We start from the raw sequence: 15,831 nt of genomic DNA on the forward strand, positions 1-15,831 counted from the left end.
GCTGGACACTTAGCATCAAGGGTTGGAATTGAAGGTTGAATCTCCGATAATGATTCCCGGGCGTGGCCACCGCTGCTGCTCACTGCTCCCTTCCCCTTCCCAAATGCAGAGAATAATTTTGCCACACTTCATGTGTGTGGGACAATCGTTGGTACTTTAACTTGAACTTTTAAACGTGGATGCATATGAAAAAGTGCAATACATTTACATGTACGGTAATCTATTTAGTTATATCTGCACCTTATTGCTCTTTTATCCTGCACTACAACAAAATAGTGCAAAATAATCTTACTTATCTCATCGTATGGAATAAAACTTCAACAATTATTATTATTATTTTTTTAATTACTTATGGAGTATATTGTGAAGACATTAAGAACAGGAAGTCAACAAAAGTTTTAGCAACTGTTATGTAAAAGAAAAGGGGGAGGATTAAATAAGCTCTGCTTCTTCCTACTCCTTTTCAAACATGTTGAAAAGAGACACTGGAAATTGTGATGTATCATGTTGTATGCTTGCATGTTCGAAAAAAACTCATACTCATACAACAAGCTAATGCAACGAAATGTCGTTCTTATCTGTACTGTAAAGTTCAAATTTGAATGACAATAAACGGAAGTCTAAGTCTAAATGGCTTCTGTGCATGTTTTTGTCAAACTAAAAGAGAAAAATATCTATTTGTCTGTGTTTTTAGGTACCATCTCTATCAACACCCTCCGTACTGCCTACACAGCCCCTGGAGAAAGCGAGATCCTGGACTTGGATGATAATCTTTACCTCGGGGGCCTGCCAGAGAACAAAATGGGCCTGGTGTTCCCCACTGAGGTGTGGACTGCTCTGCTCAACTATGGCTATGTCGGCTGCATACGAGATCTATTTATCGACGGACAGAGTAAGGATGTCCGGCGCCTGGCTGAAATTCAGAAGGCTGCGGGGGTCAAGCCCTCGTGCTCCAAGGAGCCTCCCAAGCAGTGTCTGAGCAACCCCTGCCAAAACAACGGCATCTGCAGAGAAGGCTGGAATCGATACGTATGCGACTGCTCTGGAACTGGATACCTAGGCCGCTCCTGCGAAAGAGGTAAGTAAGCCTTACTTTTTGTCAGCTCAGAGTGCTATTTTTGAAATGTTAGCCCAATAATCCATTTCTTCAGGTCAAATATGATGTTTTATATCGATGTGCTATAAATTAGGATTCTACTCTTTTGACCATAGACAATAATGTACATTAAAACAGTAAATGGTAGAGTCAAACATTTAACTTATAGGGATGCAACAATTCTGTGATTTTATTGATTCATTTGATAGGCAGAAGCTTTGATTGTGTTGTTTCCATGATTCATTTAACTGGTAAAATACACGGACATTGTTTTCGCAAGATGTCTTCAATAGACTGCACTAGTGTTGTCCCGATACCAATATTTTGGTATGGGTACCCAAATTATTTTGATACTTTTCGGTACTTTTCTAAATAAAGGACACCACACAAAAATTGCATTATTGGCTTTATTTTAACAACAAATCTATCCTATCCTATAAACATATGTTTATAGGATAGGATAGGATAGGATATGATACGAAGTTCCTGCAGTCCTGGGTTCAAATCCAGGCTCGGGATCTTTCCGTGTGGAGTTTGCATGTTCTCCCCGTGAATGCGTGGGTTCCCTCCGGGTACTAGGGCTTCCTCCCACCTCCAAAGACATGCACCTGGGGATAGGTTGATTGGCAACACTAAATGGGCCCTAGTGTGTGAATGTTGTCTGTCTATCTGTGTTGGCCCTGCGGTGAAGTGGCGACTTGTCCAGGGTGTACCCTGCCTTCCGCCCGATTGTAGCTGAGATAGGTTCCAGCGACCCCCGCGACCCCGAAAGGGAATAAGCGGTAGAAATGGATGGATGGATGGATGGATGATAGGATAGGATAGGATAGGTCTTTATTGTCATTGCACAAGTACAACGAAACTTTGTTTTATTATTGCAATTAAGTCCTTAAATATAATTTTGAAGAAACTAGACAACTTGTCTTTTAGTAGTAAGCAAAAAAAAAACAGAGAACCCTAATTAGTCTGCTGACATATGCAGTAACATATTGTGCCATTTATCATTCTATTATTTTGTCAACATTACTAAGGACAAGTGGTAGAACATGAGTTATCAATCTACTTGTTAATTTACTGTTACTTTCTCTTTTAACATGTTCTATCTACACTTCTGTTAAAATGTAATAATCACTTATTCCTCTGTTGTTTGATACCTTACATTAGTTTTGGATGATACCGTGATTGATTAAACACATTCAAAAACTTCTCGGGTGTTACCATTTAGTAGTCAATTGTACGGAATATGTACTGTACTATCCTATATACTAATAAAAGTTTAAATTAATCAATCAAACCACAAATGTGGGCATCAGTCTGATACTAAGTCATTACAGGATCATACATTGGTCATATTCAAAGTCCTCATGTCTCCAAGGACATATTTCCTGAGTTTATAAAAATAATATGAATAAAAACAAAACAAAAAAAAAAGATGTTGTGATGCCAAAACCTATCAACATAATCATAGTAGTATCGACTAGATACGTGCCTTCACTTCATATCATTACAGTGGATGTCAGGTATAGATCCACCAATGGCGTTTTTTTACATTTGGATGCAGGTGAGATAAGGTGTGTAGTGAACCATCTTTAGCTATTCCTCGTCCTGCAGGGATGATACTTGTAATACAATTAATTTATTAGTTGCCATGGAGACCAGGATTCATGATTTAGAAGTAGCTAAAATACTGAAGATTGCGGCTAAACGTTAGCCGCTCGCTAGCTAGCCATGTCTTCAAAGCACCTCTTCCTGAGGGCGTTTCAGTGTAATAACTTCACCTTAATTGTTTGTTTTTAAACCGAAATGCATCCGTTCTCCCTGTTCTGCCAAACATGCTTCTCTGCTCGAAAACCAGCAATGACTCCACGGGACGACGACGCGGGCGCAGGGGTGTGGCAGACCGGTACGTTTCATAGGCGGTATAGTACCGAAAATAATTCATTAGTATCGCGGTACTATACTAATACCGGTAAACCGTACAACCCGAGACTGCACATGAGACAGTGCACCTATTTGTGATGCAGGTCCTTCTGCGGGTGATGCGGCCTGTGTGCATGTGTGTGTGTGTGTGTGTGTGTGTGTGTGTGTTTGTGTGTGTGAGAACTTGTGTTTGTGGAAAGGTGGAAAGAGATCAAAGGGCCCAAAGAAGACGAGGGTGTGTAAATAAAGTTGTACTTTGTATAAGAAAAATGTGGGGATACAAATGGTACAAAACGATCCTTATATCTTGTTATCCGTCATTCATTCATCACCCGTAAGCTCGTAACGCTCAGTCTCATCAACCACAATGCACCTGCTCCCGCTCCTTTCATTACATCCGGTTTGCCACAATGCATTGTGGAACATGTAGTATTTTAGTTAACCCTTTGTTAGGCTATAAACAAGGAAACAAATCAATCCAGTGTCAGCGTTTCACAAATAATCAATATCAAATACATGTATAAATCAAATCAATTCACTTGTAACTCTTTTTAGCTGTAAATATTAACAGATCAATTAATCAGCAGTAAATCTAGCATGCAAATTATGGAATGACCATCACACATGAACTATAACCCATAAATTACAACAGAGGGCGATGTTTTACAAGTGTGTGTGTGTGTGTGTGTGTGTGTGTGTGTGTGTGTGTGTGTGTGAGAGAGAGAGCTTGTGTTTGTGGAAAGGTGGAAAGAGATCAAAGGGCCCAAAGAAGACGAGGGCGATGTTTTACAAGTGTGTGTGTGTGTGAGCTTGTGTTTGTGGAAAGAGATCAAATGGCCCAAAGAAGACGAGGGCGATGTTTTACGATCATTTCAAAATTAAGGAGACAGACAATGTGGTGAAACATTTCCCGAGCAAACCGTGCTTGTATTTCGCAATAATACTGAATCAATGATGCACCACTTTACCAAAAAGCATCCTTCATAATAAAAAGGGAACTGCACTTTTTTTTTAAATTTTGCATATAATTCACAATACTTATGTAAGACAAGCAAACATATGTTTTTCTTTGATTATGCTTTCTAAATAGTAAATCCATGCGATCAAACGTCCGCTTACAATGGAGCCTATGGGAGCCGCTCTATTCTGTCTATATAGCCCTCAAAAAAACATCCAAAGACATGCATCAAGGTTTTATATTTTATTTTAGGACAACATTGTTCTTCAATTGCAATAAGAAACAGATGTTTAATGTACCGTAAGATCTTTTTGTTAAAATAAAGTCAATAATGCCATTTTTTTGTGGTCCCCTTTATTTTGAAAAGTACCGAAAAGCATCAAAATATACTTTGGTATAGGTACTAAAACATTGGTATCGACAACACTATATTGTACTGAACAATCAGCACTAATCTCACAAGATATGTTTTAGTCTCATGTGATGAGTAGGTGTACAACTTTTGATGTTGACACCAAATGTTTACTTTTTAACTTTGCTGGATCCACTATATTTAGTTTTGATACCTACAATGCATTTATTTTTTCCCCCTCCTTTCGAGTTTCAGGTGAAAAGCGTTGTTGGAGCAAAGTCAGCAAGTGCTTCTTTCTTTTTGGTCTTTTCAATCTAATATCCTGATATTGGAGCCAGGCTGAAAATGATTTGAGGAAAAGATAGTTATAACATGCCACGGGGAGGTAGACATAAGAAAAAGTCCGGGTTTGTGGAGCGTTGAGTGTCTGGCAGTGTTGAATGGCAAGTGACTGATGTGCCGCTGAGGCAAACTGGCGGTCATATCCAGCATGCACAATGGCCTGCAAATTGGCTGTCTTCTGTTAACCTTTTAACTCATCAAACCACTCGCCTGTGCCCAGATCTGGCACAGAATACTCACTATTTCTCCTCCAGAGGAGACAAATAGGAGGAGTGATTGAAGTCTTATGGTTCTGCGCCGTTGCTGACTCTGCAATGTAGCAGTCTATAGGCTTTATTGCATTAAAACATTATCCCAAGCAGTACAAAGGTGCTATCTACTGGGGGTGGATGTATTTTTGGTTGAGTTATGAATCCATATCCTTGATCGATCCCTCTGAATTACAGAGCTATGTCTTTGGGTTTCACTGAGTGCAAAGCTCAGCAAGGTTGTGGCAGCGTTTTTCTGCTTACATCAGCATGTTGGCCTTTGACCAGCAGATACTCTTTGACCTGTTTGATCAGAATCTAGCTAGATAATAACAACAATTTGTCGTGTGAGTGGGCTAAATCTTTCTTCTGCTATCGTTTTTGTGAGGGCGGTAAATGAATGTTCTGGTTTATTGACATAGCAGACTGTGTGATTGAAGTGTATTAGCAATGGGGATGTAACGATATTGTAGATACCGCAGAATTGGGGTTTTGAAATTCTCACAACAATGCTAACCGTGGTGAGTGTAGTTTTTCCGGCACTTTCGCCTTGGCCGGTCTGAGAACAAACTGCATCTCCTAAAATCGAGGCATGGAACGTAGTAAAGTGGAAGAAATAGAGGAAGCATTTGAGAGAACAGTTTTCCCAGATTAGATGTATATATATACATATATATAAATATATATATATATATATATATATATATATATATATATATATATATATATATATATATGTATATATATGTATATATGTATATATGTATATATGTATGTATGTATATATATGTATGTATGTATATATGTATATATATATATGTCGTATTTTGGGGATTATAAATCGCTCCCGAGTTTAAGTCGCACTGGCTGAAAATGCGAAATAAGGAAGGAAAAAAACCATATAAGTTGCACTAGAGTATAAGTCCCATTTTTGGGGGAAATTTTTCGCCAGTCCCTTAACAGTTTCTTGCTTACTCCAAACTTTCTTTCTGCTGCTCAATTGCCGTTTTCTGCTGCATATTTCACTACTTCCAGCTTGTAACCTGCAGTATATGATTTCCTTTTCGGTGCCATTTTTGTTCAGCCCTTCTCAGTTTTTATCAGTTACTGCCAATGTTGAAATGATCCATTTTCATAGGTATGGAAGTAGTAACAGGTAGCATCTTTTTTTTCACAATGCACTTTTCCATTGACCAGCCCCCGCAAAATTTTTATTGGTTGATGTATGTGTGTGTGTGATGATTGCTGATATACGCCTAGTGTCTTACGCGAATGAGATAAATAATATTATTTGATATTGTATGGTAATGTGTTAAGAATTTCAAACATAAGTTGCTCCAGAGAATAAGTCGCACCCCTGGCCAAACTATATATATATATATATATATATATATATATATATATATATATATATATATATATATATATATATATATATATATATATATATGTATATATATATATATATATGTATATGTATATATATATATATATTTACAGTTTGTACATACTGTATATATTTGCCTGTAACAGTCGATGTTCTAACAACTATTCTTTGCACTTAAAAATACATATTTGTAGTGATAAATTTGATTAGATCATTTGAGCATTGTGTTGTGTTCAATTACAGTAAGTGTGTTTATCTTATCTTGCGCTATGGAAGTGTTACCAAGCCTTTTTTTGGGGAGTAGGAGGGGGGGGGGGCAATACCACAATAATGTCATACCGTGACTTTAATACCGTGACAATATTGCACCATCACATTTTGATATTTTATCCTTATTGACCAATATAGTTTATATTGTATTTTAAAAAAGTAAGTAGATTACATTGTAATCATATAAGTGTTTTTATTCAAACCATTCTGTGTTTTCCTTTTTTCATGGATTAATAGCAAACATACATTGGAAAAGGTGGATAGTTATTTCATTGAAAGGTACTGCACAGCAATAGAACAAGGCAAACTAGACTTTAGGATATGCATTATCAAGGTAATTGTCAACATGAAGTGAAGCATGTGACAATATTATTATGGTACAATGCAATTCTGGTTATCTCATCGGAAAACATTCCTCATAGATTGGATTAAAACAGGGATGCACTCTCACTTCCAGGTCAGTGACAGAGTAGCTAAAAGCTAGTAGGGGCTATTTGCACTGATTGCAAAAAAAAAACGAGAAGGAACGTAGTCTATGTATTTTTTTGTTGTTGTTGTTTGTGTGGGAATTGGCGTTCTTGGCGTAACCTCAGGATGCAGAGACAAGTAAGTGGCATGCAGGTAAAAATTATTTTATCAGGAACAAGGCAGGCAAAATAAAGCATAAATGGGTTGTACTTGTATAGCGCTTTTCTACCTTCAAGGTACTCAAAGCACTTTGACATTACTTCCCCATTTACCCATTCACACACTGAAGGAGGGAGCTGCCATGCAAGGCGCTAACCAGCACCCATCAGGAGCAAGGGTGAATTGTCTTGCTCAGGGCACAACGGACGTGACGAGGTTGGTACTCGGTGGGGATTGAACCAGGGAGGAGAGGAGAACTGTTCTCACAGCAGAAGTAGGGTAACCCCCTAGCACAGGGGTCGGCAACCCAAAATGTTGAAAGAGCCGTATTGGACCAAAAATACAAAAACAACTCTGTCGGAAGCCGCAAAAAATTAAAAGCCTTTTTATAAGTGTTATAATGAAGGCAACACATGATGTAAGTGCCTACATTAGCTATAATAGCCTACTATCAACATGACTATGTGTCGCAGGCTGAAGCAAATCTTCGTTGACAGAAATGTTGAAATGTAATATTTATTCTACGCATTAAAAAACATTAGTAAATCAAGGGCTACTCAGAAGGTGAAATAACTCATGGAAATTATTCTCCTAGAATGGCCAAAGGTATAGATAAACGTATGTGTACAAGTTAAAGAAAACAAGAGGCTGTCTTCTTTTAATAGATTTATTACAATCGTTGGCAAGCTGGGTAATGTTTGCTGTTGTCTGGAACAACATGGCACACAAACAATCTAAAAATGCAGCCAATATTGCAAACAGATAATGTAAATACAACTAAATTGTATGCAAAGAGGATAAAAGTAAAGGATATTAAATGATATCAAATATACCTACAAACGAGGCATAATGATGCAATATGTACATACAGCTAGCCGAAATAGCATGTTCGAATTGATTAGCTTTCAGTCATGCACTGATTACAGTTAAAGTTAAAAAATTAAAGTACCAATGATTGTCACACACAATAGGTGTGGTAAAATGTGTCCTCTGCATTTGACCCATCGCCTTGTTCACCCCCTGGGAGGTGAGGGGAGCAGTGGGAAGCAGCGGTGACCGCGCCCTGGAATCATTTTTGGTGATTTAACCCCCGATTCCAACCATTGATGCTGAGTGCCAAGCAGGGATGTAATGGGTCCCATCTTTATAGTCTTTGGTATGACTCAGCCGGGGTTAGAACTCGCAACCTACCGATCCCAGGGCGGACACTCTAACTCCTAGGCCACTGAGTAGGTGCTAGGCAACTGAGTAGTAGCACTCCAACAAGTCAATAACATCAACAAAGTGCACCTTTGAGCATTCATGCACAGCATAAAATGTTTGGTGGACAACATGAGACAAATAAGGAGTGGATGATTCTACATGTAAACAAACTGTTGTGTCACAGTCCAGTCCAAAATTAGTAGGACAAAACGGTGTTCAACATTTACTGTCATCAGTGAAGCATACACACAAACATATTAAACAGTTGGCTTTTTAACAATTGGGAAGGCTTGTGTCATGTTTTTCCTCGAACAAAAAACGTACTAAAACTAAATATTTTTTCCATTTTCAATCCTTTTTTAAAAATGCTCCAGCTAGCCACTAGAGCGGCACTAAATAGCCGCATGTGGTTCTAGAGCCGCGGGTTGCTGACCGACCCTAGCATGTCAACAAAGCAAGTGGAACTAAGAAAATAGGAGCGCAAACCGGAAATAATACAAAAAACAGAGAATAATGAACACAGTCTAAAACTTTCATGAAGGATATTAAAGGCCTACTGAAATGAGATTTTATTATTTAAACGGGGACAGCAGGTCCATTCTATGTGTCATACTTGATCATTTCGCGTTATTGCCATATTTTTGCTGAAAGGATTTAGTAGAGAACATCGACGCTAAAATTCACAACTTTTGGTCGCTAATAAAAAAGCCTTGCCTGTACCGGAAGTAGCAGACGGTGACGTCACCGGTGTGAGGGCTCCTCACATCCTCACATTGGTTATAATGTGAGCCTCCAGCAGCAAGAGCTATTCGGACCGAGAAAGCGACAATTTCCCCATTAATTTGAGCGAGGATGAAAGATTTGTGGATGAGGAAATTTAGAGTGAAGGACTATAAAAAAAATAATAATAAAAATTAGGTTAAAAGAAAAAGGCGATTGCATTGGGAGCGATTCAGATGTTTTTAGACACATTTACTGTGATAATTCTGGAAAATCCCTTATCTTTCTATTGTGTTGCTAGTGTTTTAGTGAGTTAAATAGTCAGGGGCGCCGAAAAGGGGGGGTAAAGGAGACGGATTCTAGGGGCCCATGATGGAGGGGGCCCAGAGAGGCCCCTAATGATGATTAAATTATGTGTTGGGGGCCCTGTAAAAATTATTTTCATGGGGCCCAGAAACCCTAGCGGCGCCCCTGTAAATAGTACCTGATAGTCGGAGGGTTGTGTCCATGGGTGTATTGACGCCAGTCTCTGAGAGAAGTCACGAAGCTGCAGCAGGACAGAAGCTCCGCTGATCTCCGGTAAGAGGCGACTTTTTACCACAATTTTCCCACCGAAACCTGCCGGTTGACAAGTGGTCGGGAACCACGTCCGCTTGACCGCTCTGATCCATCTTAAAGCTTCACCTCCGGGAATTTTAAACAAGGAAACACCATGTGTTTGTGTGGCTAAAAGCTAAAAGCTTCCCACCTCCATCTTTCTACTTTGACTTCTCCATTATTAATTGAACAAATTGCAAAAGATTCAGCAACACAGATGTCCAAAGTACTGTGTAATTGCGCGATGAAAAAGAGACGACTTTTAGCCGCAACCAATAACGTCACAAACACGCATCATCATACGCGTCATCATTCCGCGACGTTTTCAACAGGAAACTCCGTGGGAAATTTAAAATCGCAATTTAGTAAACAAAAAAGGCCGTATTGGCATGTGTTGCAATGTTAATATTTCATCGTTGATATATAAGCTATCAGACTGCGTGGTCGGTAGTAGTGGGTTTCAGTAGGCCTTCAGTGAGTGAAATAGTCACCTACTTAGTCTATTTGCCCTATCCATCAAAGGTCTATTTTTATTCATGCAGTATCTCACAAAAAAAAAGAGTAGAAGCCTCAAATGCAGTAGTAGTCAGCGTATATTTTGGAAAGCAGAGTTATTGCACTAAACAAGTGTAGAAAGAAAGCAATTGACCAGAGCTGCAGGTTGTTACTGTAATCCTCCTCCACTCCTCCATGAGGACATCACAGAGCTGATGACTGTTAGACACGTTGCGCTCCTCCACCTTCTTTGGGCTTGAGGATGATCCACCAGTGCTCAATTAGGTTCAAGTCTGCAGACATACTTGGCCACTGAATCACCTTCCTTCGCAAGCCACTTGTTATCTTGGAAGTGTGTTCGGGCTCCTTATGTTGTAAAACTTTCCCAAGGCGGGAGAAATCGTGCTCCGCTTCCCAATGTCACACTGGATTTGGAGAATTAATTTCTCCCTCAATGATTGCTGACGCTACACCACCGAAATGACACGATTATGTCAACGCTCGCTTGTGTTGGCAGCTATGAAGACAGTAATGACTTGAGCTGATTTCGATTCACACTAGCATCTAATCGCATTTATAAATAATGGCAATTGTTTTATTTTACTTACCAAGTTGCATTACAAACAAACACTGCCGTTTTACTCGGTTTCACAGAGATTATTAGTCTGCTTGCAGTAGAAGCGGCAGCATTATTTTTAACGGGTTTTTCTTGTCTTTATTATATGCAGGATACTCTTTTTTTTTTTTTTTTTTTTCCGTCAACTCTTCTTCTAAAACTCCCATGAGGAATGGCAGAAAGAACAGTTTGCATGTATTTAAAGCAGAACAAGACAATAATTAGTCTAATAATACTGTTAATTTAAAAAAAATGTGGTGTGTGCATGTGTGGGGGAAAAAAAATGTCACAGATAATCACTATTTCAACTCTAACAAGGAAAATCATCATCCACATTGATCCGTACTGGAGCTTAAAAACCTTGAAAATACTTGGATTTTAATGTTTTGTTTTCAAGGTTTGAAAAATGCTTGAATTTTGGGTGAAGTGCTTGTAAATCCTTGTAAATGTTCATCATATTTCTCGGCAGTCGGACTCAGTAGGCTGATTGTAAAATGGAAAAAAATATATAATAAGTTTCCTTAAAAATGAAAGTGACATGCTTGATCTTACATTAGCCCTTACATTAGGTTGTTGCCATGCCAGTGGCAGGTTCTGAATGGTTATTTATTAGATTTTATGGGCGGAATAGAGGACCTCACATTGGCTCCACTGAGAACGGACTTTTATTTATGTTTATCTACAAGTTGAAATGCTTAAAAAAAAAAAAATCCATTCGTCGTCATGTCTATCTAATGATATGGAACGATAGTCCAAATACCACAAAAAAGTGCAATTTCCCTGTAAGTCAGGGGTCCCCAAAATGTTTGACTCGGGGGCCGCATTGGGTTAAACAAATTTGGCCGGGGGCCAAGCGACATTCTTGATCTTACATTAGCCCTTACATTATGTTGTTGCCATGCCAGAGCGTATGTGGGGCTCTGTGTCGCCCCCAAGAGGACCGTGGTGCATCGGGAGGTTATCGTTTTAATTAATATTGGATAAAAAATGACGAATACAAACTTTGGATAAAACTTGGAGCAAATCCATGTGTAGCCTGCTGCAAAGTATGCAAAAAGGAAATCCAACATGGTTCGATGTATTTTTTACTCCATTGTTTTGGTTGTCTACTTAACTTGTCTGACTACCACTTGTCTGTGATGTATGTATATATATATATATATATATATATATATATATATATATATATATATATATATATATATATATATATATATTAGGGCTGGGCAACGATTAAAAATTTTAATTGGAGTTAATCGCACTATTTCTCTGATTAATCGCGATTAACTGCATTGAATACGCAAAGCCCAATAATGAATTCAAAACTAGCGTGTAATGCACTTTTATTGGAATATTCTCCCACATGAACAAAAGCGCCAAAGCATTTTTTGTGCAAACAAAATTTAAATCAGTCCTTGTTAAACAGTAGCAGTTAAATAGCATATTTTATGAAAATCAACTCAAAAAATGTAAATACAAACATTTAAGCTTATTGCCACTGCCAGGGTATTTAAGTTATCCTGTTAGTTATGGAAAATAAATATAATCTACATACAAATCTCTGAGCCACAATCATAACATCTGAACAGGCAATTTCTGAGGTAACAGCAGAAACATTTTTTTTATCAGGGTCTCATGTTTAAAAAACCTATATTAAAAAAACCTATATTATAGGTAGTGGGCTGTTTTAGGGAATTTTTTATCAAATTATCCGTAGTAGCAATATTAATAATGTTGTGTTTATTCTGCGTAGAGCACTTAAAATAATTATGACCATATCTAGGAATTGATATGATGGGAATTTTCCGATTGTTTGCTTGGTGCTTTGATAAACTGAACGCATATACATGGTACTATATTGTGATGTTATGAGCCAGGGAAAAAAAGAACTACCATACCCAGCATGCAACAGGAGTGACGAGCATGCGCGGTAGCCCAGTATAGGTTGTGTCGCCATGACGGCATCTTGTATGTTGTGATATGCACGCTCTGAAAGCAAACGTTAAGAACTCAGCCAACACTCCTCGTCTGCATTATTCATAAATAGACAGACAACACAAATACTCCGCTGATTCACAAGCCGCTGGATGTAGCCGGCAAAGTATTCCCATGCTAGCTAGCCGGTCTAGCAAGCACGCGTCATTCAGTCCAAAACGGCCCGATCTATCCACATTCAGAATTGTCTGGCGGTCGTAAGTGATCCCGGAGTGACCACGCTGTAAGCCAGCCATGAAATTTGCAGAATTGTCCGGTATTTTTGCCAAATGTTCCATCTTTACCAAGAGCCCCTCCACGTCGAAGTACATCCGGGAGATGCCATCTTGTTAAGAAAAGGCGTTAACAAAATAAAAAGCATGTAAACAACATACGCAAATGTGCGATAAGATAATTGTCGGCGTTAATAGATTGATGAGTTAACGCGTAATTAACGCATTCATTTGCCCACCCCTAATATATATATACATATATATATATATATATATATATATTTTTTTTTTTAATATATATATATATATATATATATATATATATATATATATATATATATATATATGTATATATATGTATATGTATATATATGTATATTAGGTCAGGAAAATACACAGAAGCTATTTCATCCCTACAAGCCTGTTTCACAGATTGCCCTGCTCTGACGAATATTCCGCTCTACCCCGCTATTGAACATTGTATAACCGATACACCACAGAAACGTTCACTATATATACAGTATATATAAATATTTCTGGAAAAATCACAGGGGCTTTATTATAAAATCCCTGAATAGCAGGGAAACCTGCGAAACAGGCTTGTAAGGATGAAATAGCCCCTGTGTTTTTTTCCTGACCTAACGTATTTGTGTGTGTGTGTGCGCGTGCGTGTGCGTGTGCGTGCGTGCGTGCGTGCGTGCGTGAGTGTGTGTGTGTGTGCGTGTGTGTCTGTGACACCAAAACGCATCAATTGCATTTGTTTTCATTGGCAATAAAATTATAAAATGATGTTGCTGAATAGACGATATGTCTCATTGTTCCCTTTTTTTTTGACCGTCCAAAATGTTCACACACACGAAGAATGGACGATTATCGTCCGTCTATCTGTTCTGTCTATGCAGCGCAAATAAAATGCAAATTAGTTGTCGCAAAACGGTGATGAATGCTGATACATCTCATTGCGCAGAGTAAATGTTCATATTTGTATCATTTCCTTTCAGTATTATGGGTGTTTTGTAGCTCAGCATTAATTTTGCAAATCAATGAAGACAGAGACGCAACATGGATTGCATGCCTTATCACTTAACACAGGGGTCGGGAACCTTTTTGGCTGAGAGAGCCAAGAAGCCAAATATTTTAAAATGTATTTCTCTAAGAGCCATATAATATATTTTTTTAACACTGAACACAACTAAACACGTGCATTTTTAAGTAACACCAACATTTCCAGAGCATAATAGGTCTCTTATTCTTTGTATTAACATTGTTATTCTGAAGTTAACTGTGGAGGGAGCGTGGCCTGCGGGCCTGCAGCAAAGCAGGATGTTGCCAGGACCGGCCTTGAAATCAGCAACAGGTGTGTAGAAGGCCCACCTGGGCCTTATCTAATCACCTGTCGCCCTGTGATAAGCAGCAGCTAGGAGGAGAGACGGGATTGAGGCTGGAGCCAGAGCGCGGGTGAGGACGAAAGAGAAAAAGACAATTGCTGGAAAGCAACTGAGAGAAAAATAAAATAACACAATATTGTAACTCTAAAGCAGGCTCTTGGTGGTTTGATGAACCCCAAGGAGGGCAAGCCCAACACTAACCAATAAGAAATAAATTACTTCTTACCATTAACGCAACTTCTTGAACATAAAAAAGCATGAGAATGTTTTATATTTTGAACGTTATTTTCAACAATGTGATTACAAGTGGAATTATTCATTACTTATCGTCTTAAGCAATGTCAGCTCAGATTTATCCGAGAGTCAGATGCGGTCATCAAAAGAGCCACATCTGGCTCTAGAGCCATAGGTTCCCTAACCCTGACTTAACAGAAGCAATCTACTTTGCGTGTGCTATTCAGTTTGCACGTGATTTCCTTAATGCAAACCATTAATAAATCAGGCCCTTACTTTGCAATATGAAATTGCTTCCATTCTTCTGTAAGAAAGGTCAGCAGCTAGGCACGCCCACATTTTTTACTTAAAAGTGGCCATTCTAAAATGTGTGACATAATCTTTATGTCCAGCATATCTAAAAATCAGTTTTTATACATGGTGCCATAATCTTAAAGTCCAGCTCTTAAAAAAAAACAAGTGACAGTGGTGTCTGCATTAGAAAGGCCCTTTGAGTCATTGATTTTGACTCTTTATTACAAACGTACATAATGAACCAAACTGTTTGGTTCAAGACAATACAGCACTCACATTTTGTTATAAAACCTGCAACATGTATGAAGGTATTACAACAGTACGAGTTGTTTTTTTGTGAGATACTGTGCACTATATTTAGGTACATTTGGTAAACACAGCAAGCTGCACAATGTGTGACACGCTAGAGCAGTGGTAAACAGTTTGAGGGCTTATGTATTGGGGCATCCGGGGGGAAGGTCACATTGTCTACTCTCACTTTGCTCTTCAATGTTGTCGCCTATGAACAAATGGGTGCCATCACTACTTCATTTAGTAATCCGCAGTAAAATGGATAATATATTAAGCTGGAATAAAAATATTGGTGACACTTTAGTATGGGGAACATATTCTAAGTAACAAAGACTTACAGGCCTACTGAAATGAGATTTTCTTATTTAAACGGGGATAGCAGGTCCATTCTATGTGTCATACTTGATCATTTCGCGATATTGCCATATTTTTGCTGATTTAGTCGAGAACATCCACGATAAAGTTCGCAACTTTCGGTGTTAAGAGAAATGCCCTGCCTCTACCGGAAGTAGCGTGTGGGGGCTCCTCACATATTCACATTGTTTTTAATGGGAGCCTCCAACAAAAAGTGCTATTCGGACCGAGA

General features: G+C 38.5%; 1 protein-coding gene across 21 annotated transcripts in view; it reads left to right on the forward strand.

Annotated features, from left to right (window-relative positions):
• nrxn1a (neurexin 1a) overlaps positions 1–15,831 on the forward strand; it is a 775,979-nt gene that overhangs the window by 307,205 nt on the left and 452,943 nt on the right. For all 21 annotated transcript variants that reach the window (XM_061910433.1, XM_061910435.1, XM_061910444.1 and 18 more), the window contains one exon: positions 695–1,078. In XM_061910433.1, coding sequence (XP_061766417.1) covers positions 695–1,078 — 384 coding nt within the window. The remainder of the gene's footprint in view (positions 1–694; positions 1,079–15,831) is intronic.

Source organism: Nerophis ophidion, linkage group LG09 (assembly GCF_033978795.1).
Source record: "Nerophis ophidion isolate RoL-2023_Sa linkage group LG09, RoL_Noph_v1.0, whole genome shotgun sequence".
In the NCBI taxonomy this organism is placed as follows: Eukaryota; Metazoa; Chordata; class Actinopteri; order Syngnathiformes; family Syngnathidae; genus Nerophis; species Nerophis ophidion.